This window comes from Ursus americanus, chromosome 15 (genome assembly GCF_024610735.1).
Source record: "Ursus americanus isolate L20-20 chromosome 15, mUrsAme1.1.p, whole genome shotgun sequence".
In the NCBI taxonomy this organism is placed as follows: domain Eukaryota; kingdom Metazoa; phylum Chordata; class Mammalia; order Carnivora; family Ursidae; genus Ursus; species Ursus americanus.
In genome coordinates, this window is record NC_142141.1 from 53,578,614 (window position 1) to 53,604,471 (window position 25,858).

General features: G+C 42.9%; 1 protein-coding gene across 1 annotated transcript in view; it reads right to left on the reverse strand.

Moving 5' to 3' along the window:
* Window positions 1-25,858, reverse strand: part of TRIO (trio Rho guanine nucleotide exchange factor) — a 348,230-nt gene that overhangs the window by 99,504 nt on the left and 222,868 nt on the right. The window contains 11 exon segments of the mRNA XM_045787154.2: window positions 2,928-3,017; window positions 3,643-3,712; window positions 4,631-4,740; window positions 5,359-5,425; window positions 6,186-6,301; window positions 6,399-6,593; window positions 13,547-13,669; window positions 17,274-17,389; window positions 20,550-20,664; window positions 24,024-24,173; window positions 24,655-24,846. Coding sequence (XP_045643110.1) covers window positions 2,928-3,017; window positions 3,643-3,712; window positions 4,631-4,740; window positions 5,359-5,425; window positions 6,186-6,301; window positions 6,399-6,593; window positions 13,547-13,669; window positions 17,274-17,389; window positions 20,550-20,664; window positions 24,024-24,173; window positions 24,655-24,846 — 1,344 coding nt within the window.

Genomic DNA, 25,858 nt, shown 5'->3' on the forward strand with positions numbered 1-25,858 from the left:
ACGGACTGGACGCGCCCTCGTTTTGGAGATTAATCTTTTGCTATTTATGTATCAAGAGTTTATCCCTTTATACAGCTGAAAAGTATTCCGTTTCATGCATACCCCACAAAACATTTGATATTGTAATGTCTTTTGAATACCTTGTTTTAATAACATTCAGAAATGCATCTCTAATATTCCTAAATACCAATCTCACTATTTTTGTTGACATTTTTAATATCTTATCATCATCACATTCATATCATACCTCACTATTCGAAAATGACAAGACAGAAATGAATATCCAATGGGAAAAATTATCTTCAACAAATGGTGTTGGGAAAACTAGACAGCAACATGCAGAAGAATGAAACTGGACCACTTTCTTTCACCACACACAAAAGTAAACTCAAAATGGAATAAAGGCACAGATGTGAGACCTGAAACCATACAAATCCCTAAAGAGAGCACAGCCAGTAATTTCTATGACATTGGTTACAGAGACATTTTTCTAGATATGCCTCCTGAGACAAGGAAAATAAACACAAAAATAAACTACTGGGACAACATCAAAATAAAAAGCTCCTGCACAGCGAAGAAAATAATCAACAAAACCAAAGGCAACCTACTGAATGGAAGAAGGTATTTGCAAATGATGCATCTGATACAGGATTAGCATCCAAAATATAAAAAGAACTGATACAACTCAACACACACACACACACACACACAATCCAATTAAAAAGTAGGCAGAAGATATGAACGGGCATTTCTCCAAAGACATACAGATGACCAACAGAAATATGAAAAGATGCACACCACCACCCATCACCAGAGACATGCAAATCAAAACTATAATAAGATATCATCTCGCACCTGTCAGAATGGCTAAAATAAAAAATACAAGAAGGTGTTGGCGAGGATGTGGAGAAAAAGGAACCCTCTTGCACTGTAGGTGGGAATGCAGACTAGTGCAGCCACTCTGGAAAATAGTATGGAGGTTCCTCAAAAAGTTAAAAATAGAACTAACTACCTACAATCCAGGAATCACAAGACTTGGGTATTTACCCAAAAAATAAAGACACTAATTCAAAGGGATACATGCACCCCTATGTTTATAGCAGCATTATCTATAATAGCCAAATTATGGAAACAGGCCAAGTGTCCACTGACTGATGAATGGATAAAGAAGATGTGGTTTACACACACACACACACACACACACACACACACACACACACAGAGGAATATTACTCATCCATCGAAAAGAATGAAATCTTGCCATTTGCAATGACGTGGATAGAGCTAGAGAGTATTACACTAAGTGAAATAAGTCAGAGGAAGACAAATACCATATGATTTCACTCAGATGTGAAATTTAAGAAACAAAACAGATGAACAAAGATTAAAAAAAGAGAGAGACACACACACACACACAAACCAAGAAACAGACTCTTAACTATAGAGAACACACTGATGGTTACCAGAGGGGAGAGAGTTGGGGAGGGTGGGGGAAAACGGGGATGCAGATTAAAGAATATACTTATCATGATTAAAATATAAAATGATTAAAGAAAATAAAGACAAAAACGGCTATAAGAGCAGAGTATTTTTCCAAAACACCTGACAAAGGTTTAATCCTGCTGAAATAATAAAGCCTCCTTTTCCTAAAAAGCTGTTAAAAAAACCCCAAAACTTCTGTGCTTCTAAAATTTTACTTTGGAAGGTAGGGGCAAAGAACAGAGGGGTAAGAGGATGACCTCGCTCACAGGTCAGCAGCACACCTAACACCACAAACACCACGAAGCTCACTGAGCCCCAGACAATGTGCGATCATCTGTACCATGGAGACTGAAGGCAGACGTCTGCAAGATCCCTAAATCAGATAAGCATAATTTCCTTTATCTTTAAAGGTGTTTTAGGGCAAATGGTATTTTTAAATGGCTTGATTCCAAAGCCATTTGATTTGATTCAATTTGCCACATGATCTGCGTACTCAGGCCTTACCGAATTCTAACTCCACATACAGCCGTGATGTTGAGTTTCATCTGATGGTAAAAAGCGAGGGAGGTGTGAAAAACTGACAAAAAAGGGGGCACTGGGCTGGGTGAACTGACTTGATACTTACAAAGGCAGTGATGTAGAATTACTGGTCACGAGAATGACAACTAAAATAGGGCCATCTACAGGCCTTCATGGCAAAGACAGAAGCTAAAATGTATTCTCATTTCCCAGATGTCCAGAGAAGAGTATCACGCATGGCCACGCACAAGCATAAGGACAGAAACTAATCTAGTACTCTTGCAATCTTGTACACCAAATTACACATGACACTGAAAAGTACTCTTTTAATCATGATATATTTGACGTTTGACTATATTCTGGAGACCCAAGAAGCTTTCTGTATATTATTTCTATAAGGCTCCAACCCCCTCTGTACAAAATAACCTCCCTGCAATATCTTTCAAAAAAACCTACATGTAGGACCTACATGTATGCTTACACCAGTGGGAATATAATTAATGAGCCTCCCAATGGTCCTAGTTGTTACAGCGCTATCTGTAAAAATTTTACTGATAAGCTACTTTTGGAAATTGATCACATGATAAAAATGGGAAAAATGAATAAAAAAGATTCAAAGGTTCAAAGATTCTTTTTGCTTAAGAAAAAGCAGCTTAATAGTTTACACCTTCTGGACATGATATTACATATAAGAATTAATGATTATATGTAAATAGTAAGTCATGTTACATACACATGTACCTGTTAAAATCTTAGAAGGATCTTTTGAAAACAGAAGAAAACAGAAGAATATCCCATCATAAATGTGACAGATAAAAATGAAAATACTGTACCATCCGTTAGGTGAAAGCTATGAGTAGCGTTGCATTTTATGTTTACCAAACACGATGAAGATTTCACTGCTTCACCAGGAATCTCTTACTTACATCAAAGTAGGATCCCGCATGCTCTAATATCAGCTGAGTAGAATCAGGCTTATTTTTGCAATATGTGACATACATCTGAAACTTGTCTGCCTATAAACAACAAAAAATTAGAAGGTCTCTCTCAAGTGGCAATAAGTCAATATATGATACCTTTGTGTAGAAAAGTAGCAATGGGGATAAAGGAAATTGAAGCTCTACATAAAAGAAACCCTATTTTATACAGAAAGCTGTTAAAAATAAGAAACACATCCTACTGCTACCACACTCCTCCAGAAGCCTCCCCTGGCCCGGTAAGTTGGGGCTGGGCACACCCTCCCTGTCTCCACAGCGGCCGGTGCAAACCTGGGCATCATGCGAAGAGGGCAGGGCACTGACACCAGGCGACTGTCTGCCTCTCCTCTGCACACGTAAGCCCTCCCCCCGCACACCCTGGCCCCCCAGGCATGGCTGGGCACTCACGTTCACCTGTGAATCCCCAAGGCCATGCACAGGCCCAGCACATTAAATGTTCCATTTCAAACCATCACTACTACCAATAAAAAGCTCACTCCACATTACTATCTAGTTGGAGAATGTAATTCTTAGATGCAAAGTCCACTTCTCCATAAGCGGACACCATAGAAGATGGTGACATAAAAGAAATGAACCATATTCCTTCTAACTTCCTGCAAAGCCACCAAACAATTGTGAGAACAAGTAGCTGAGGTGTCATTACCCAAGTAACAAAGCAATGTCCAACGTCCTCTGGCAACTGCTCATATTTTTCCAGCTCTTTAAGGAATATGCTGCAGAGAGTAAAAATGGTATCGTATTATTAAGACGTTTTAAAGCACTTTACTAGTGAGATAAGCCAGAAATCAGAGCATGCCAAGCATACCGTTTCAATCAAGTGCAGTGAAAAATCTGTGCCCTCTAGATTTTAAAGATTTAACAAAACGTGTAGCTCTTAACTAGACTAAATTATTGTGACTTTCAAATAGCTAACATGTTTGGCCTTCAAACACTTTCTAATACAGACTTTAACCTAGCAGCTTACTTCTGGGCGAGTGCTTTGTTCAGTAGCTACGGATGCTATTCCGCATACAAACAAACACTCAGAAGAAGCCATTTAGATTTCAGCGTGTTTTGCCCGGGTGGGGGCTGGGGAGTGAGGAAGAGTCTGGCAGCTTTGGCCCCAGCATGATCTTTCCACAGGCTACTGGGCTGCACAGATTTCTTCAAAACAAACAAACAAAACACCTTAAAAATAAAACCATGTGCCTCCTGTGGCCAATGGACAGCACATATTATTTTGGTCAGACTACACATCTGCTCTGTCCTCAGTTCCCTCTTCCCTCTTGCTGGAAAAGACCAAACATGGGCCAGCAGCCTCAGAGAACTCTCCTTTAATTCTAAGAAGTAACTGACGTAGCAGCTGGTGACCCAGCTTCAGGGAAGTCAGGGTTCCTCCAAAAACAGTGTTCACACTTTCTCTAATGTTATTTCTATGGCAGGAGAGTACACAGAAAAAGCTGGGTCTCCATGAAAACAGTCTCTACAATGTCGGTCTTTTTGACGAAAGCCTGGCAGGCGTCATCCGAGTTTCAACAGAATCATGAAATGGATGCTTAATTTAGTCGGAAGCTTTCATTTCTTGTTATGAAACTTCAGCACAGTGTCTAGATTTCAAGAGTAACCAGCTCCCCAAAGATAAAGCCACTCACTTATTATGAAACTCATAGATTTCCTGCATGTTCCCGAAGATAACAAGCTCTCTGTTTACGATGCCGGCTGGGATCTCCTCCACCCCGCTGGTCATTTCCCACAGGTACGTCTGGCCGGGAGGGAAGCAGAGGAATTACACAAAAACCCGCAGCACACGTCCAAGAAACAGCTACTCCTGACATCTCTGATACATACCCAGGGTTCATGATCACTGAAAAATACATCTGAAGAATGCAACCTCTGACAAAACAACATGAAAAACTTTTTCCCGAAAAAGCCCCCCCCCCGGCCCCCCACCGTTGCTATGAGCACTTGAGAGTCATTCCTACACGCTCCAGCTCAAAACTTTCTATCCCCGCTTCGAGTTTTGGAGTTAACCTACTCTACGAGGTATGACAAGTATTCTTTAAACTACTGAGAGTATGAGTTGCCAGTCATAATTAGTAGGCACATTTCTCTGAAGCTGCTGTAAAATTCTATACAAAGAGAATGTCAGCCAGGCCGTCATGTGATGAACGGAATGAGAGGATTAATGCTGTATCATCTCTGTGATGAGCAAAACACAAGCCTGGAACCTCACAGAAGGGCGGAAACAAGAAAAACAGGCTGCTTAAGCGCACTTAAAATCTCAAAAACAACAAAAAGTGTGATTAAGAATTACCAACAGGTAGGGATAACTAGTACGCTTAGGCAGAATCTAAATAAACAAGCAAAAAAACTTACTTACATCCATACACTCGCGGAGGTCTCTTACGTAGGCCTTTTCAGTTTGAATTAGCTCAGCCATGATGAACCTTCAACAGAGGAAGACAGCGAGGGGCTCAGTTTACAGGCAGGACGCACGCTGATTTTAACTACCTACTTTGGTGGTTTATAAAATAATAAGGCGGTTTTAAAAGCATCAGTCAGTAAGGTGTTCTGGGGAATTAAATCAAGAACAGACAGAACAGTAATAATATGCAGCCACCGATTCAAAGGAAAAACCATTCTGGAAAACAGTCTGTTGAGGTCCCTGCAGGTCAGGGTTCCTCACTCAGCACCACCGACATGTGGGGGCAGATAAGGCTCTGCTGGGGGGCTGTCCTGTGCAGTGGAGGACGTCAGCAGCATCCCCGCTCTCCACACACCAGATGCCGTAGCATGCCCCCCTCCCATGGTGTCTCCACACGTGGTGGAATGTCCACCAGCTGAGAACCCCAGGTTTAGGACAATTACGTCTTCAGGAATGTCGAGTATAGTTTACTAACTGGCAACTCTGAAACAGAGCCACCTGTGTTATTTCTCTCATTAGCATAACTTACTGATGACCAATGACACTAAAACAATTTGTCAACCCCGTAGGAAATGGAGGCACAGGGACGAAAACAAGACACGGTTTCTGAAGCAGGTGACAAGGGGACAGTGGAGTCTGGGTTGCAAAAACGACGCATGTTCAGAGCATCACAACGGATTAGTGCCATTTGGTTTCAAAGCACACACAGAAGCGTGTTTGTCCAAGTGACGTTTTCTTCACTTTTTCAACGAATCCCAGCAGATTCTGAGAGACTGGCTTACTCTTTCCTGCGGGCCGACTTCCGTTTCTCTTCGTTAAGCTCGTGAGCAGCATCCCGAAGCTTCACCTCCGACCCAGGGACACTGGCAGGGATTATGTCTAGCTGAAGACTTTTGCTCTGTGGAGGAAGAGAGCCAAGGAACTTCAGTTAATTAAATCCGGGAGGACATGAGGAAGAACACCATGATTTACCCTGTGTGCACAAAGCAATTTACCGATTTGTTGGAATCTGAAGAAATCCCCAGGGCTTTCTCCAAAGAGGTCCTGTACTTCTCCATCCGCAGAGAGAAATCTCTGTACCTCTTATCCACGGCAGTCACACATTTTTTTATCTCTGCTGCATGGGCATGCCCTTTTTCACAAAAGCCATCAGCCAGCTGTATCAATAGCTTCACTCTCTCTTTGGTTTGCTGCAAAAAAACAACAGGAAAGTATTGTGAGGCAAATGAACTCAACTGCCAGAAACCAGAAACATAGTGGCAACTTGCCTACTACTCTGAGCTCGGAACTGGGAAAAACTGCTGGGGACAGAAACTTCCACCAAAGCTCCAAGTCCACCAATTCTTTTCCCTGATCCTAGCTGAGCTACCTTTCCTCAGCTTTCCACAAAGAATGGCAGGTTTATGACCTCGAAAACAACCAGACAAAAATCTAGACTTTCTTTCGACAAGGTCTTCTTCGGGTGGATGCCCAGGAGGTACCCGCTGAAGGAACAAAGGAACAAAGGGACAAAGGAATGCTCACTCAGGCTGTTCCCTCTACGGCCCCTCGAGTCTCCACCACCGAAGGGCTGCACGCATTGGCTACCAAGACACTTCCCTGCTTCCTGCAGGTTTATTCCCTGCGCCCGTCTAGGGCAGCCGTGGTCTGAGATGCTGGCTTTCCTGCCGCGTAGGTAGCAAAGGATCTCCCCAGGGCAGACACTCAACAAAATGCTTGAAGCAACTCCATGTAGCAGATTCATTTCTTCTTCAACTCTCAGTAGAGGTGGAGGAAAATCACTAGTCAGGAAATTATCTTCGTAGAGGTGTTCTAAATGCTCTTCCCTGTTTTAGAACTCCCTCTCAAAAAAAATTGTTTTGTTTGTACATGTACTTAGAGAAGATATTTTAATTAAGTTAAACAGAACTTTCTTACTTTTCTTAAAGTTAAGGATAAGCCTAAAAAACTCATTTAGGATTTATGGCAGTGACTTCACTCAGCTCTGATTTTTCACTACATCCTTTCCCTGTGTTCCGACGACGAGGCTTCCTTCAACGTTCTCACTGGTGCTTCCAATGAGCACAGTTACTTCTCTTGCAGGCAACCTGATTTTCTCCATTAACCTTTATCTAGAGAATCTCTATGCCTAACATTCAGGAAGCTGACTTTAAAAATCCCCAACAGGTGTACGTGAGAGCAGAGGCCTCAAAAAAGAAAAAAAAAATCTCCAAAAGGGTAAAGGTCGGAGCTCAAAACCTGGATAAATTATCTTAGTTTATACAGTAAGTCTGAGGCAGAATTCACTAGGGAACCTAGTGAAGCCAGCTGTAAAAATCCTCAGGCTCTGCACAAACACCCTGGACGACTGAGCTACGGCCGAGTGCCTGACTGGCAACAGCGTCCCGCATGCAGGCCCCACACGTGTTCCCTGCCCCGGGGCCCCTCCTGCCTGGAATGCTATTCCCCCAGATGTCTCTGTGGCTCCTTTATGTCTTTGCTTGAGTAAAGGCCACCTTCTCCACAGGCCCTCCCTGACTCCCTTAAAATTGCAACTCCCCCTTCCTGACCAGCTACCCTTACCCTGTCAGCTCTACTCTTTCCCAAGGATCACCTTCCAACAAGGACCCGGTTTACTTATTACCGTTACTGGCTGCCTGTCTCTTGTTTGAATTTAACCACCACAGGCCAGGGATGTTTGTCTGTTTTGCTTACTATCTCACTCACTTCCATGTGCCTGGCATGTAATGGACATTTACCAAATATTTTCTGAGACAATAAGTTAACATTAGATTCTTTGTGCAAGTATGTATATGCCTATAACTTTAATGGGCATGGTAGTTACTCTTAACAGGCATTCATATAATACTTTTCAAAAAACGAGTGAAAACAGAACTCAGATATAATCATGTCTCTGTGAAAAAAATTAACTATTGCAGATTCTATTCAAGCTGTTCATTGGAAAAAATCAGCAGAACTTAAACCATCCTGAAGTTTATAGGGCTTTTCATCTGGTATGGAAATGAACTCAAGTAGAGTGAGCTAAAGGGAAAAGATATGTCAACCAAAAAAAATTTCTTTAAAAATTTTATTTATTTATTCGACAGAGATAGAGACAGCCAGGGAGAGAGGGAACACAAGCAGGGGGAGTGGGAGAGGAAGAAGCAGGCTCATAGCGGAAGAGCCTGATGTGGGGCTCGATCCCATAATGCTGGGATCACGCCCTGAGCCGAAGGCAGACGCTTAACCGCTGTACCACCCAGGCGCCCCCCAATTTTTTTTTTTTTAAAGAGAAGTAGAGGCAGAGGGGAGGTACAGAGGAAGAAGAGGGAGAGAATCTTAGGCAGACTCCTTGCCCAGCACGAGCCCAATGCGGGGCTTGATCTCAGGACCCTGAGATCATAACCTGAGCCAAAATCAAGCATCAGACGCATAACCGACTGAGCCACCCAGACGCCCCTCAACCAAATCTTTTCACTTATCAACATGACACCTTTCTGGATATGTTAAGACTAATTATAAACCAAATAAAGAAGTCGAAGTTTCAGACTTGGAAGCATAAATTCCAAAAGGGACTTAACTTAGAATCATTATTAAGTTTTAATATCAAAGAGAATTAACAGGAGTATGGCGAGACTGTTAACAAACTGGGTTGCCTAGATAAGGTTACACTGCTGTGTACCCAGACACTAATGTGCTGAGAAGCACAAAGAAGGTTCTGTTGTGACACCCTGGGAGCACTTCTCTTCCCCTGTCACAGCGCCATCCGTGAAGGGTGCTCTGAGTTATGTGTATCCTTAACGAGGCAAGAAAACTTGTTTCATATTGTAAGCACTGGGGTCACAGAGGTGAAGATAAAAAAGACAATTCAAAGAGAAAACAAAAACACCAAGAACTGCTAGGAGGATTTCTGCATGATACACATCACAAAACAGACCAGTTGCTACCGTGTAACACCAACAGGCTGATACTGAATAGGACCAGCAGGAAGATGGCCTAGAGAGAGAGCCTGGTGGCCTGCAACTTTATTTAAACAAGAGACGCCAATCAGATAGTCAAGACTTCACCAAGAGGTGTGCCCGGCAAGCCTCTCCCTCAGTCGTGGCCGGCCTCCCTCCCTCCCCGGTGGCTGTCTGCTTTCTCTTATTACTTTGCATACACCTGCATGTATATTTACCCATTCGTCTTGTTACTGCCTGTTTCTCTAACTGGAAACTGCAGTCCGTGAGCCCAGCATCCAGAGTAGTTCCTGGTATGTGGCAGGGGCTCCATGAATAATGACTGAATGAATAGTGTGATAAAAATTAGGTATGCTGAATCTACTACTCATTCATGAACCTTTTATATCTTGATATATAGTTTTATTTTAATTGGTATTTTTTAAATCCATGCATAGAATTCAGAATTCAAAAGGTAAAAAAGGATACAAAGTGGGAAGTCTCCTTGCCCTGCCTTCCCATGACCTGTCTCAATGATCAGCTCCCTGTGTTATCATTGCAGAGACGTTTTTAGTACAGAGGGGCGTGCCTGTGTATGTGTGTTTTTCTCTCTCATTTTGTACCTAAATGCTTGCACACAATAAACTCTGCTCTACACCTAGTACTTTCCACTTACCAGCTCAGTTATCCTTCACCATCAGAACACAAGCAGCATCCTTGTTTTATGTTAAGAGCTGAATAATGTTTCTATAAGCTAATGAGGTTCCACTGATGGGCCCCTCATGTTGCTCCCCCGCTTTTCCCACGACCGGCACAAAACAGGAGAAAATGCACGTGTCTGCGCATGTGCAGAGTCCGCATTTCGGGATGCAGGACTGCGGGGGCGGGCAGTGAGTGCGTCTGTGACGCTGGGAGGTATTACAGTGACACCCGCAGAGGTCACCTCCATTCGCCACCCCCTACGACGCAGCTGCAAGCTTTTTGATCTCTACCAATCTCTTGGGTGAAAGCAGAACACGCTGTAGTTCTGATGTATAATTTTATTTTAGGTAAATTTGATAATTTCATATATTTAAAAGCCATTTGTAATTCATTTCCTGTGAGCCCTCTTTAATATCTTTTGTCTATTTTCTTGTTTTGTCTTATTGATTTATAAAAGCTCTTTACAACTGAGAAATGAGCCCCTGGTGATATGAACTGCTTATTTATCTTCTCAGCTTTTTGTCTTTTAGTTACGGTGGACTGCTCTTTAGAAATTTTCACTTTTTTTGTATGTACGTGATTTTTATCGTTCTTTTATGGGCTTGGGTTTTGCGTCGTGTTATTTCTTGTAGTCGGTCAGGTTTTCATTGCTGATACTTGAATCAGGTGGGAAACTGAAACCAACTCAATTTTTCTCCAGAAGGCTACTCAACACTATGAAGAAAACTTTCTACATCTTTAAAAATGAAGTATTATACAGGTTTTCATTATTATTATTTCTAGAGACTGTTACAAAAGATTTTTATTTTAAAAGAATATAAATGTTACAATTTGAACAACCTCATCAGTAGGCATAATCAGGGGCTAGTAGAATAATAAAAGCAAGCAGAATTCCCGAGTCCACATGCTCAGTAAAGGATCTTTACTCACCACCTTCTTAGGTAAGTGGGAACCTAGGAAGGATGCACATTCAATGGTCTTAGGCACTGTCTGGCAAATTAAGGCGTCTGGCACTGGGGACACGGGCGATCAGGAAATGTGCGGTAAGGAGATGGCAGAGTTCTGCAAGTCCCCGGCAGTGGATTTCTGACTCACAGTGTGCTTACATAAAAATCACCTGGGACCTTGTTTAAATTTGCTCATCTTCAGGTCTCACTCCTAAACAGCTTAAGTCACTAAGTCTCAAATAAGGACAGAAATGGGCTTTTAAATAAACACTTATGACCTGGATGATGCCTGCAAAGCACTCTGAGAAATTACTACATTAAGAGTTGCAAAGGAATGCAATGGAGTCACAGGTCAGATAGTAACCAAAAGGCTTTATTTCCATTACAATAAAGATGTTACAGTAGTAACCTCTGTAACAACTGAACTGGAAGACTGTCATGTCAAAACAAAAAATTCTCTGCATAACAAAAGAAAAATGGTTTCTTAGAAGAAACTATGATGGGGACAGAAGGCAAGCAACATCTCCAAGCCCCAGAGCAGGCACTATCTAGTTAAAACAAAGGCAGCCAGAAACCAAAGGGGAAAAATGGTAAGAAAAAAAGGGAGGTGTTCTTTTCAAAATTTACCAGTTCCTCTTGGCAAAACTGACTCGATATATTCAGTGAAAGAGAGCTCTGTATATCTGGGAAACAGCAAGGTCAGATATTACCTGTGATTTTAGATGCTTATTATATGCCCGTCACTGTCCATTCTTTAATAACCACACCCCAAATTTGAGAAGGGAAACTCAAAAATAAAAAATCCCTTTGTATACACCCCACTGGTGGAACACAGCTGCCATGCTAGCGCACTGTAGACAGTGACATTCACATCATATTCTGTGTGCATGGCGCCCCCTGGGGTTGTGCAGTGACAGGGCTGTTTGCTGTGCATAATGACCTGCAGAGGGCAGCATTAATGGAGATGTAAGTTAGTGAAAAGGAACAAATCTTAAATCTACCTCAGAATGGTACCTTAGGCATTTTCTTAATACCTCTATAATCAAAGGCTATTCAAAGAAACAAAGATCATATAATGCACACAACTGTAATTTATTATCCAACTATTAAGAAAAACAAGAATTATACAGCCAAAGGGGTGCTGTATCTAGGAAGCAAAAGGCACAATGCTTACCTGCAGAGGCAGGCAGGTCAGCTCTCCTCAGATGAGTGGGCGGGTGTCCTCCTCTGGGTGCTCATGGCCCCTCTGGGTATGGCTGTCATTGCCTGACTGCCTGACCCCAGCCCCCAAAAGCTCACAGTGCCCCCCACCGCCAGTGCCAGCTCTCACCGAGCCCTGCAGGGGTCAGTCTGTCTGTAGCCGCACTTGACTGTGTGCTCTTTCAGAGCAAAGACCAGGGGCTCCCAGAGCCCAGCACCCCGAGGGTGAAGGGAAGGAAATAAACTTACATCTTGTGGGCAGGCAGGAGGAGAGAGCAATGAAGAATAGCAGGAGGAGTCAGAAACAGTTACAGAAAACATAAAGTACAAATAAACATAATACAAAGTAAATGCTGCCACTCTAGAGGATTTTAAAATTTCTCATTGACAGTTTTCAAAGCCACCTTAAGGCCCACACAAGAAAATCAATTTTTTTTTTTAATTTGTGGGAATACTTTTTAACTAAAAATACTATCCAGTTGATCATTTATTTCTATTAAATTTGAATTTCCAGCTTTAAAAAAAAAAACCCTCAAATCTATCCTCAAAAACAGAGGCACTTCTGAAAATATTACAAAGAATGTATATTCAAGAACTTTGAAAAACCACAGGTTGAAAAGGAAACTCTAAAAATCTTAAAATTGTTTTGAGGTAAAAGAATTAGCCTCTGTGAGTATACACTTTAAGTGGGAAAACATTCGTGGCAGTGTGTGGAATCTTACAGATCTGCTTAAAAATTCATATTTACTCACATATATTACATATGTCATGTATTTAATTCTACTTTGCTTTTCAGGAGGAAACTGAAGATGTCTCCACTTGCATAAGCCTATGAACAACCACTACAAGAGAGCGCTGAGGGGAACTCTGCCAGCCGTACCCCAGACCGCTTTCCAACAGGACTGGGCGGGGTGTGAGCAGGGCTGCGGTAGCAAGTGTCACCGGCCAGCGACCAGGCAAGGAAGCATCCTCAGAACACACCCAAGCCAAGTCAGTAACACCAAACAGTGTTTCCTACAAATAACAAGTACTCAGAAAAGACCTCGAAAAAGAAAACAAACAAAAAATGATGAAAAGGACAAAAGGTATTTGCTGAAATCAGAGGACCCAAAGGAAACAGCACATAAAAGGAGGGTCAGCTGAGGGGAAGTGTGAAAGGCAGAATGAAGTATCACCTAGACTAATGTGTGACGAGCCACTGGGGTCCCTCTGTTTCTCCAATTCTGGATAAGGTGTTTAACTGACTTTTTTTTTTTTTTTTTTGAGAATTATGTGCATGATTTTTTTTGAGAATTACCTTATGTGCTAGATTATTCTGGAAAACCCTGCCGTATGTATAGGCAACTGAACAGACGTCTGCTCCCAGCGTGAACCCACCTTTGCAGTGATCTGAAACTCCTCGTGCTCTTTCAGTAGCTCTTGTGTGTGCTGTATACTTGAGCCCGTGGAGGTATGAGTGGAAAGGTAGAACTCCCCGTTGTCATGGATCCATTCTAAAGCCTGGAGAGGGAAGGAATGGAGACGTTCACGGCTGAGCCCTGGTAAAGGAAGCCCCACTCCCTGCGTAGTGCACGCAGATGTGAAGTCACAAGCCACAGCTGGCACACATCTAGAACTGCTTCCTCAAGGACAGAGGAGCTTCTGAAGGAAGTATCGTAATTCTAAAAGTAAAAGGAAAAAAACCTGACATTCTAGAAAGTTGTAACCACATCACTTATATCACAATGATTAAATAGTTCAAGAGGTTCATACAGCCATGAAATACAATCCCAATAGAAGAAGCTACAACTAAGATCCTTTTTCAAGGATACTGAGAAGGTGTGGATGAAGGGATGATCTGAGACCCCTACACACTGCTAAATGTTCAGGCCTTTCTTCCTGTTCCTGCCTTCAGTGAGTACCCGTGTGATCCACCACACCTGCTTTTTGGGGGCTCCCGTCCCATGATGCACAAATGCGCCACTGGGGAGACGCTGGCAGAGGACGTGCCTTAATGCCTGTGGCTGCAGGGGAGAGGTGAGCGCACCTGAGAGGAACGGGGCCAGCGAGGTTCAGACTGCAGTGACCCGGTTCTAATGCGTATGCTGTTTCATGCCCTTAGATGAAAGCTGTTTCCTGACTTCTGTTTCCATATAACTAAGTGAAATCAGACTTACTCAACTATATGCATCTAAACACTGTGGGAAAGAAGCATAAACATGTAGAGGCTTTTATATTTGTCGTTTGTAATCTCTGGGTCATCCACTGTGCTTTGCTAGTCTTAAAGCAGAAACGTCGCTGTGTCTATTAGATACGTGACAGCATTTACAGCATTTCAGAAGGAAATGTGACAAGGAAACCACGACCCGGACAGATTACTGACCATGCAGCTGCCTGCATGGGAATTACAGCTGTTATGCCTGAGCACGGCTCTCCCACCCCCGGGACCATGTTAGCATGCTGCTGATTTGAGGTAGAAATCGACGCTTGTCAGTTCAAATGTCCCAGGCTTTTCCATGCTTACAGCACACTGTCCCTGTGGGGAGTCAGGTGCTACCTGCGGCACTGGGGATCCAGCAGAGCTTTGGCCCTGCCCCTCTAGACTGGGCAGGAGGAGGGAGATGAAGAAAGATGCACAAAGACAAGCGTGGGTAGGGACACCATGCTTAGAACGGGAGGTCAGCAGAGGCAGCATCTAAGCTGGGAGAGGCTGGCTGGGAAGCAAAGGGCTCGGAAGAATGGGGACAAGCTCAGCAGGCAGAGGGGAACGCACCATGGCCACAGGCTGCCGAGCGGGTCCCACTGCGGAGGCTTGAGGTGAGGCTGGGGAGAGGCTGGGGAGGGCAGGAGGGCCCAGGAGCTCACAAGCACAGCCTGGACTTTTCTGTGAAAGCTAATGGGGCTGCCGTGTGGAAAAGGAATTGCCGTATACAGCGAGTGGAAGAAGTAACATTGGTCAGCAAACTGGGTCAAAGATTTAGGCAGGACACGGCTGGAGTTTCTACAGCATGATGGCTCTGGATGTGAAGGGGAAGGCAGCTCTGACACGTGTGGGAGGTCTGCCCCTATAGGACACACAAGGAAGTGTAGGTGGGGAAACTGAGGACAGAAAGGAAGCAGGAGCTATACACCCTGCAAAATGAGGGGCCCTGGTGGACACACCCATATAAGATGAGGAGGTCTGGGGGATACCCACATAAGAGGAGGAGGGGGGGACAGAGCTTCATGAGTCCAGTTCTGCTCTCAGTAAAGCCAAAGTGGAGACACCAAGGAGGCAGCTGGGATTCCTGAGTCTGCAGACCCCAAGTGGAGGTCAGAGCTGGGAGGTACCAGCAGAGGAGGTAAGAAGATAGGAAAGAGAAACAAGAGCCAGCCCCAGACTGAGCCTGGGAGGATGCCAGCATTCAGCTGCGGAGAGCCTGGGAAGAGCGCCGAGGAGGCCGGAGGCACCCACGGAAGCCTGAGGGCCGGAACCCACCCAGGGCTGGGGCTGAAATCACCTCACCGCGTTCCCACCAGTTAAGCTCAGGGTGCCGTCCTGCAGACCACATATCAGGAGGGGCCTCAAGGACTGGGGTTATAAACAATCCACTTCCCTACAAGACTGTGAGCACAGAACAGAACATTTTTGGCAAATGAGCTGACTTTAGGAAAAAGCAACAACACATTCCACTATTTTTCTCCATTAAAATAATTATTTACAATTGTGTCTTCTGTAGCTGAATGACCGCCTGTCTTTCAAGAGAGAAACAATAAAGAAAGATATATGAGAAAAGATTATGAGACAATCTCTAATTAGAAACAAAACCAGATCCCCATGAATCTGAAATATGGTTGAACTACCATTAAATAAAATGTAATTTAAACACTAAAAACACCGCTTGCCACTTCTGTTGGGAATATAACTACCTCTGGTAACATGAGCCAAGATGAGGGAAGGGCCGAGTCAGGCCACCAGGTCTACTGACCAGGAAGTCCAGCTTACCAACCTCTGGGGAACTGAGCCGTTCTGAGCACCTAGCTGCCCACTTGAAACCAACATTGACCAAATCAAAAGAAAAATATGCTCCCTAAGTTGGAAACTGTGTGGAGGAAAATACAATCTTTCTTAAGCTAAAAGATTGAACTGAATGCCTACTCTGTGGCAGGTACAGGTGAAGTTAGAAGACCGTCCATGTCTGATGTGGTCACCAGGGACCCACAGCACTGGAGAGGCCCCAGTGACTCTAAGCTCCCTGACATGCAGGACACAAGATGGCTCACACAGGCGTTCTGAGAACGAGCCTTCTGTCCTCCATGCCCTTCAGGCTCCAAATTCTGGACCCACAACTTTATGGATTCCTATGCTACCGTTAAAGCCAAAGAGAAGTGACAGGAATCTTAGTTCAAGTTAGGGGTCAGCCAGACTTTGCCCTAAAACAACCTTCCATGACTAACCATACCGGCAGAAGCACTTATACCAAAATGACATCGGAAGATAGAAACTCTATACATATCTTTTTATTTAATTTTTTTAAGTAGGCTCCACACCCAACATAGGGCTTGAACTCATGACTGTGAGATCAGGAGTACCATGCGCTACTAAGTGAGCCAGCCCAGTGCCCCCTAAACATATCCTCTTGATGTCTCTGCATTAGTCAACTGCACGAACATTTTTTTATCATATTAAATTCTTAGAAATTTTGTCACACTTCTTACGTAATTTTAGCTTAATTTATCTGAAGAACAAAATTTTATCTTGAAAATATAATTATAGCAAAAAAAAAAAAACCAAAAAACAAAAAAAAAACACCCACTGCAGTATTTATACAAGTACAGAACCTAGATTCCGCACTGGCTTTTGAATCATCCTCACAATCGGGACTTGTACCTGGTGGTCTTAAATATAAGGTAACAGCAGCAGAGGCGGGCTGTGTGGCATACTTGCTGAGCTTGCTGAGGATCCAAATTACACTTTTATGGGGTGTGGGTTTTCTTTTCACAACAAATTTATTTAAAAGGCGTGACTGTTTTGATCATTTGAAAGTGGTTTTCAAAATGGCTGCCATGTCAAGAGCTGCAGAGGCCGGAGGTCTAAATAGAGGGTGGAGACCACCAGGGGAGAGGGGGTGATTTAATGACTGACCTGCTTGGCACTTCGTTCAAAGACCACATACTGCTGGCATTGGTCTAGCCGTCTCTTTCTCATGGTCCAATAGTGCAATACCCTGTTTTCCCGTTGGAAGAGTTCGTTCAAGATATCTAAGAGGATAAAGACAAAGACATTTGTTGGTGCTTGCAACCAGTGAAAACACTGCAAAATCCCATTCAGTGTTATTTAAAAACTATGTAAATGTCAATGCAAGATAGAGAATTAAATTAAGAGCTACAGGGCTTGCTTGCCCAATATTCTCAGCGAGCATGTCCACAGACCTCTCCTTCTGCTCTTATTTCAATTTGTTATCTTATGATTGAGGTCACTGGAAACTGAAGACTGGCCTCCAATATCTTGGGTTAGGTGGATGAGTGGGATAAGCTATTGCATCCCCTACTGGGGCAATCTGACAATGGCTGAAAAACTTCAGTATTAGGTACTTTGTTCAACAACATTAAAACCTTCCTGTAGAAGGAATTTAGTTTAAAGGATATATGTCAAAATGGTGAAGTACTAGAAGAAAACAGTTTTGTTTTCTTTCTTTTTTTCCTTTTCTTTTCTTTCTCTCTCTCTCTCTCTCCCCCTCCCTCCCTCTCTTTCTTTTTTCAAAGATAAAAACAAAAACATAAACCAGTAGGAAAAGCAGGGACATGAAGTAGAGAAGCATGGAGCCAGAAAGGCCAAAAAACCCTGATTACATAAAGATTGTAAATGTCATAACCAAACAAAAGCCACCATGAAAATACAGCATCAATAAAAAGCTAGTTAAAATTATTGGGAAAATATAAGACACAGACCAAATGTACTTACTATTCAATAGAAAAAAGATGAACAGTCCATTATAAAAATGAGCAAAGCATATAAAGATTTTATTTATTTGAGAGAGAGAGAGAGAGAGAGAGAGTGCGCGCACGCGTGCACGCTCGCACAAGCTTGGGGGAGGGGTAGAGGGAGAAGCAGACTCCCCAGCTGAGCAGAGAGCCTGTTGCAGGGCTTGATCCCAGGACCCTGAGATCATGATCTGAGCCGAAGGCAGATGCTTCATCGACTGAGCCAGCCAGGTGCCCCAAAAGAGGACTAAGATGAATTATTAAGTGAAAGAAGCAAATTGCAGCAAAAAAAAAGTCCCATTTTGGTAAAAAAATAAAAATGCGGGATGAGTAAGTGAAGTGGGAATCCACGTGTGTTTTTCTCTATATATTTATGTTCATGTTCATTGACAGATACACAAAAAAAGTCTTGACAGTGGTGACCGCTGGCAAAGGAATTAGGTAATTTATATACATTTGTACACTTAAAATCTTTTGTACACTAAGTCTGTTTTACTCTAGAAGTTTATAAAATACACGAGAAACTTTGGAAGAAGATTCTAGAGACTGAAACTGCAAAATAAATAAATGGTATCTAGATTATAACTTCATTAATACTGGGAAACCTTAAAAATATTAAGTCTTCCACAAATATTTACCGGGGTCCTGACAGGCTGAGAAACGTGAACCTGTGAGCAGGATTTACGCAATAGCTCAGTTGTCATGCTCCATTATCTCTACTGAGAAAGTAAACTCATGTAGTGATACAAACTAAGACTTTGAAATTTGAAGCCAGTCAAAAAATTAAGCTACCGTTTAAATGAAAATACCACACGTGAAAATTAACATGAGCCAATGGATCTTTTCCAGTCTCTTCTTTCTATAGTCCCTGCCTGAAGCCTGACTGCTTTGGGGCAAGTAAGCCCCCCCCACCCCGGAATGGGATGGGAGGCCACGTGGGGCCTCCTCATGCCCCTAAAGGACTGTCTGGGGTCCTGGGGTGCTGTCTCTTCCGGCACCATCACCTGACATGGATTTATTGTACTGTCCCACACATCAATCTTCCGTCCCCAAGTACTCGAAGACAGAAACAGGACCCTTTGTTTTCAACTCTCTGTAGCATCCAGAATGATGATAAACAGCAGCAAATGCACAGTGACTATCTAGTAAGTGTGCCCGTGGAACACACTCCTCTCACACACGCACACACCCATCGAACTGGTACAACCTAGTAAGGATCATAACATCTTTGATCAGAGAAAGCAGAGTACGACCAACGATCAAAGGCAACATTGAAGGATGAGAGAAAGGCAATGATTTGTATATGAAATGAGCCAAACGAATGGATTACCAATGCAAGTAACTTGCTGGCAATGAAGACTTGCTCCTGCTGAAAAATGGTTGTTAGTCATTCACTTTCCCAAGACAGAAGCCCACCAATAATAAATATGCATCTCATCTGTGGAGCGTCGAGGACTCTACATGTGGTAGACCATGTTTCTGTGACACCTCTAACAGATGAATCCAGATGAACAGGAGAATATAACGTACAAAGTTTCTGCCAATCATATGGGTTTAAAGAGTGAGACGAATCATTTGTTAACAGATTATGTCAACTTTTTCCCTATGAAACCCAACTGTGAGCGTGGGCTGTGGGGCCCCAGGTTCCTCATCTGTTTACTGCCGGCCTCTGAAGCTCACGGTGAGGACAGCACGTGGCTCAATGTCAAGACTGTTTCAAACTCTTAATCATTTTCTGAGGCTCTATTTCCATGTCATTTTAATTGAATTTGTAAAAATAACTATGGTTAAATCTAAGTTTTAAGTTAGAGAACACCTGAATGTATTCTCATTGTAAAGTATTCAATCAGAATTCTAGAGTAAAAACCATCAGTCCCCCTCACTTCTATCCATACCAAACCTATTAACAGTGTAGTATCAAATTTTCTCAGATCAGTTTCTATGCATTTACATTATATATATGCATATATAAAAACATGGCTTTACAGATTCTTACACTCAAATGATACCAAAATGTATGATATTTGGCAATCTGATTTTATTAATGCTTTAAGTACATAAAATCGATAATACCTTCCAGCAATGATTTTGGTATATAATTTCTTGGTTTGAACTTTTAAAAATATTTTGACTCTAGATAAATTCTGGTTTTCCTTTTTCTCCAATTTACAATATTTTCACTTGCTTGAACAAAATAGTCTATGCTAATAAATATCATGCTGCATTTTCTGCCTGCTTATATCTTCAACTTTATTCAACAAAGTATCAATCTATATCATTTGCTTCATATTTTATTATTAAACAAAGATAATTGGCGAGAACCTTAATAATATGAAACGGACATTTAAAATGAAGTCCTGGGTCTCAAGATCTTAGAACACATCTTGCCAAACTCCTTGAACTGCTTGCCAGTAAAATGACTCATAGCTGTACTCACTTTTTACTTGTTGTTCAGGGGCTTTGATATGTGTCACCATTCCTGGCATGTTCACACTGTTCCTGTGCAGGTATTTCAGGAAGACATCTGCGTTCCTTCTAGCAAGTGTGCAAGCCTGAGATACACGGAGGGCAACACGTTGTTAATGTGACTTAGATAAACATGTATTTTGAGTACATATGGATGACAACATCATACAGCTCTAACACTCGTCTTTACCTAAAACATTCGTCACGCCAACCTGTGGTTTGGAGAATACATAGATTACATCCTATTTCAATAAAAAAAAAAAATCTGTCTTGGAGCTCTTGCTCTGAGGAAGCCAGCCGCTGCGTTGAGCGCCGCCCTACGGAGAGGCGTGTGGGGCAGGGGACTGAGAGTGGCCGCTGGCCTGCAGCGAGAGGAGGTGGAGGCCTTCTCCTGCCGACCCTCGAAATGACCATATCTCCCAGCCAACACCCTAACTGCAGCCTTGGGAGAAACCTTGAGTCAGAGCACCCAGCTAAGCTGTGCCCAGATTTCTGAAAAGGGCAGACAGTATTTTCAGCTTTCTAAGTCATACATTCTCTAGCTCCCTACTGAAAGCATTGAACCCAACCACTGTGGAGGAAAGCAGCCACAGGCAACACGGAGGTTAGTGAGAGTGGACGGACTTAGCTCTTGGATGCTTAGACTGCCAAGCCCTTGTTTGAACCATCGAGTTTTGGGATGGTTTGTTTTGTGGTGTTACTGTGGTAATAGATGACTGATGGATTCCACATTTACAAACAAAGTAAATACTTTCATTAATATATTAAAAAAAAACAAGAGGAAAAATACCCTTAATTATATTTGAGTTGGAAATATCTTATCCATTTCCTGTCTCAGCTCTGGAATTACTCTTTCTTCCAGAAGCTCTGTCTCCTTCTGATACATGGTATTTAGACCACAATCTGGACAAGACACAGGGAGCTCATTATTACTGGCTGGTTAGTTTCTGGGCCTTTGCAGTAGTAGATGGAGCTAGGACACTTTTTAATTAAGAGAAGAACGTATCATGAGTCTCCACAGATCAGCCTGAAGTCGGCTGCATTCCAAATAGCGAGGAAGTGGCTGCAGATGACCGGGGTTATGGTAGGAGGATGTAGAGCCAACCTGATGGAAGGAGCTTCCACGAATGGCACGAGTATAAAAAGATAAATGACTGTAATTGATCAAAACACACCAAGTATCTTAAAACCCATGAAGATAGTACAAAAACTAATTCTATGTCGAGGTTGCTAGGGCAACAGCTCATTATTCTGAAAATGATTAAGCAAATGGAAAGATTCAAGCACTTAGCCTGCCTTTTCTGGACAAACTCTATTTGAGAGTCACCAAATAGCTAAGGAGGGAATAATTGTAGCGAATCAAGGCAGAAGGAATGATGGAATCTCACCACTGTATAACTCCTGATGAAGCATTATCACCACAGGGCACTAACCCATCAGGTAAAAGGCAGACAGAGAAGCACATCAGGGGTGAAGTGGACTCACACGTCTGAAGCACTGGTCAGCCCTCCCAACACACAGACACAGAGAGAAGCAGACCTGATGTGCCTCCTGATGGAATGCCAGGTATGCTGAGTGCACACACACACACACTCACATTCAAACCTGAATCTAATGAGGCTCTCAACATAACACACTCAGGGAATCCAGGATGGTGCAAAATGACTCCACAGAATGCAATATGGAAATCCAGAGCGAGAGAAATCCCACAGTGTGAGTAACTTACTTCTTCAGCTAATAAATAGTAATAAAAGGGAGGGATGGTGTTAGATTGAAAGAGATTTAAGAGACATGTCAACAAAGCCAATGTGTGGACTTGTTCGAATCCTTATTAAAACCACATATAAAAGGCAATATATGTCAATCAGAGAAATTTGAACACTGTTGCATTTTGTATAAAATAAGAGATACTGTTAATTTTCAGGATCTGATCATGGTATTGCAGTTACATTTTAGAAAGGCAGAATTTAATGTTTAGATATGTATTGAAGAATTTACAAATAAAATGGTATAATATCCAGAATTTAAAGTAACCCAGGGAAGGTGGGCATAGGCCCATGTGCTGATAATTACTGACGCTGGGTGAGAAGTACATAGGAGTTTGTTACCTGTTCTATTTTTGTATCTATCTTTAAACTTCCATAATGAAAAGTTTAAAGATAAACAATACACACACTACTGAAGCTACTTGGGTGAGGGAATCTGAATAGGCCAGTGATTATTTTTGTTTTATAATTTTACCTAAGTATCTATCTTAATTATACTAAGTAGTATTTAATTCTGCTTTATTCTAAATGGAGTGCAGAGAAAGAGAGGCAAATTATGAGGATTCCAATGGAAACATCCTCACAGTGGCGGGCATTTAATAAATGTAACGAGCAAGGACAGGAAAGGCCAGGGCTTTCAAGCCCCGTTTGAAATGGTTCAGCTGGAGGCTGAGGGAGTCACCACTGTTTTCCCACCCTGATCTGCTAAAAACAAAGTCATGTGATAGAAGCTCAAAATAAATGACCAGATAGAATTTTCAAAGAGTTACAATCTGTTCTCCCAGACTAAACAGTAACTCTGTTGGGACAGACATCACCTTCAGAATGGAAACAGAAATTATTAAATGGGGTCAGAGGGGTCAGGATGGCAAAGCAAAACTCAATAAAGTGACAATGAAAAGCACACACCACACCTATTTTTAACAGGTCTGAGTGGCAACAGGCAGAGTCTCAGAAGATCTTCCTCGAGAGTGAAAGAATGCATCACAGAAACATGGAAATGCTGCCAAATGTTGGAAGAACTTTTTAGAACATTTGAGTGATTTAGGCATGAACATGTGCGCGCGTGCGCGCACACACACACACACACACACACACAGAGGCCGCTAGAGAAATTCCTCATTTAAAGCTTCTCAGAGGTCAAACATCCAGCCTGGCCTAAATGGGATTAAATTTCTTTTGCAGGAAACACTTGCTGAACGAGTATTAGTAACTAATCCTGTGAACCACAAGGGTGTTCCTGCTTTGTGTCTACTCTGCACTGGGTTCGGTCTTTATTCCTAAATAGGCTAAATTTCCAAAGGAAGATTATTTTAAGCTATAAGCATTTCTTTCTCATCGAATCAACCAGTCTCTCTGCTCAGAATCATCTGGTGTTCTGACTTCCACCCATGCTTTACTCACAGGTTTCCAGGTTTTTGGAAAACCAGAGAGTGTGAATCAAAAATAAAGATTTTAGGACTTTCTCTGACCAACTAGCCCTGTGCTGATGCAATGTCACACAGGGGAGAGCTGCAGGTGTGGGAGGCCCCCCGGGACGTGGAGGTGGCCACACGCACCTGGCGCATGGGAACATCTGTGGTTCTCTGACAGGGACCCTGCCATCTTCAGGCGGACCCCCCTGCATTTGTGTCCCCTGTTCAGGGAGGCACCAGCACCCCAAAGGGCCAGCTCTGTACCTTCAGGAAGGCTTCCTTTTGCTCCAGATGCTTGCTGATCATTGGGGTGACGTGGTCCGTCTCCGAGTTGGGGCCCAGCTTGTCGGCTCCTCCGCACCAGTCCTCTTCTCTCTTGTACTCTTGCTCCAGGCTCTCAAGGACACTGCAGACCTGTGAGCAGAAGAGTGGCAGGCTCAGAGCAGCCAGTCGGCGTCGGATGGCACAGAGCCGCATCTCTGGCAAGTGTGGTCGGTCAGGCTCTAGGGGTAAAGGTGCAAGCCTGGGGACCAAGCCCATCAGAAGGAACCATGGGCTCCGTCTTATGTGAGGACAAATGCAGGGGTCCAAGTCAGCAGGCCTTTCAGAACAAGGACCAAATAAAAATGGAATTTCTGGTCTGTCTCTGGTGTGTTTCAGGCTATTCATTTAAATGAGAGGAAAACGGAGGTCTTCTCAGCACCTTTCCAACTTAGGACTCTTTGATTCCTAAGGTACATGATAATCCTTCTACTTCTAGAATGCTTTTCTCTGCCTGCAGTTGAACTGACTGGCTCAGTAATGACTAAGGAGTTAATGACAGAGCTGTCCAATAAAACTGAGCTCAACATGAAAGGCTGGTCAGGGGCCCAAGGCCTAGAACCTGCCTCCTCACCTGCTCTGAGGTTTTGTAGAAGGCGACAGATGCATTCACCAGCTTGAGGCGGTCCTCCATCTTGAGCATGAGCTGCTGCCAGTGGGAGGCCACTTTCTCGGCACAGTCCCGGATCATGTCCATGTCATAGTGATTGGCCTGCAGCATGGCTTCTGCCTTCTGCTGCACCTGCAGGGCGCTCTGATGCGTTTTCTAAGGAAAGAGAAAGGGGAGGGGAAGCTTGTGTAACTGGGCTGCCACGCGTTTACTGGAAAGGAACCGGGAAGGCTGCCGTGGTGCTGCTCCGCCTGCTTTCATAGAAACAACGTCACTTAATGCTCATTAGGACACTTCCACAAACACAGCGGACCGTTCAGTTAAAAAAAAAAAAGTTTTCATGCCTAGCAACTAGTGTGTTTATATTTAAATTACCTAATGAAGGATGAAATGCATTAAGACATTCCAGAATGGGTCCCAGTTGCGGGGTTCTCAGCTTGAGAAATAGCAGGGAAAAACCTTAATAGCTAATATTCTAAAAAAACAGTTGAAATGTTGCAAGTTTATTCTTCCTATTGATCCTCCTTATAATAGAAGCTAGAGGCACATGAACTCATGGAGAAAAAGGTGACCACACTGAATGCCTTTTTCATTTTTACCTTAAACTTTAGACTTGAGTAAAAAGTTTTCAAAAACTATTGACTTTAAAAAAGAGAGAGAAACATAATTCAAAGGTAGAAATGAGCCAAGTGTATTATCTGGAGGCTCATGCCATATTAAAGTATCAAAATAACACCAGAAATCCAGTAGGAATTCCTGCTCGTGTATGTTCGCTAGAAGATGCCATAAGGGGCTGACAGGTCGGGTTCACCCAACGAAGAATCAGAACACAGGACAGCATAGCAGTTAGGGGGACGTGGCTCTCTGCGGACAAGGATTTTTTTTTTTCTTTTTTTAAACCACAGCAAAAGTCTGTATTTCACTGAAAAGGCACTAAAGGACCCCATAAAAGACTATACGCAATATAGCCAGCCCTACCCTTCACTGAGACACACTAACATGTATTAGCAATTTAATTATTAGAAATCATTAGGTACCACGTACAATTTTCAAAAGATGCCCAGAGTCTGGGCTTCAGGAAGAAGGGTTCATATGTGTCTGTTGGTGCTGAGTAGTTGAAAATATGTCAATCTCGAGAATAAATTAACAGTATTTTTCTGTGGCTTTC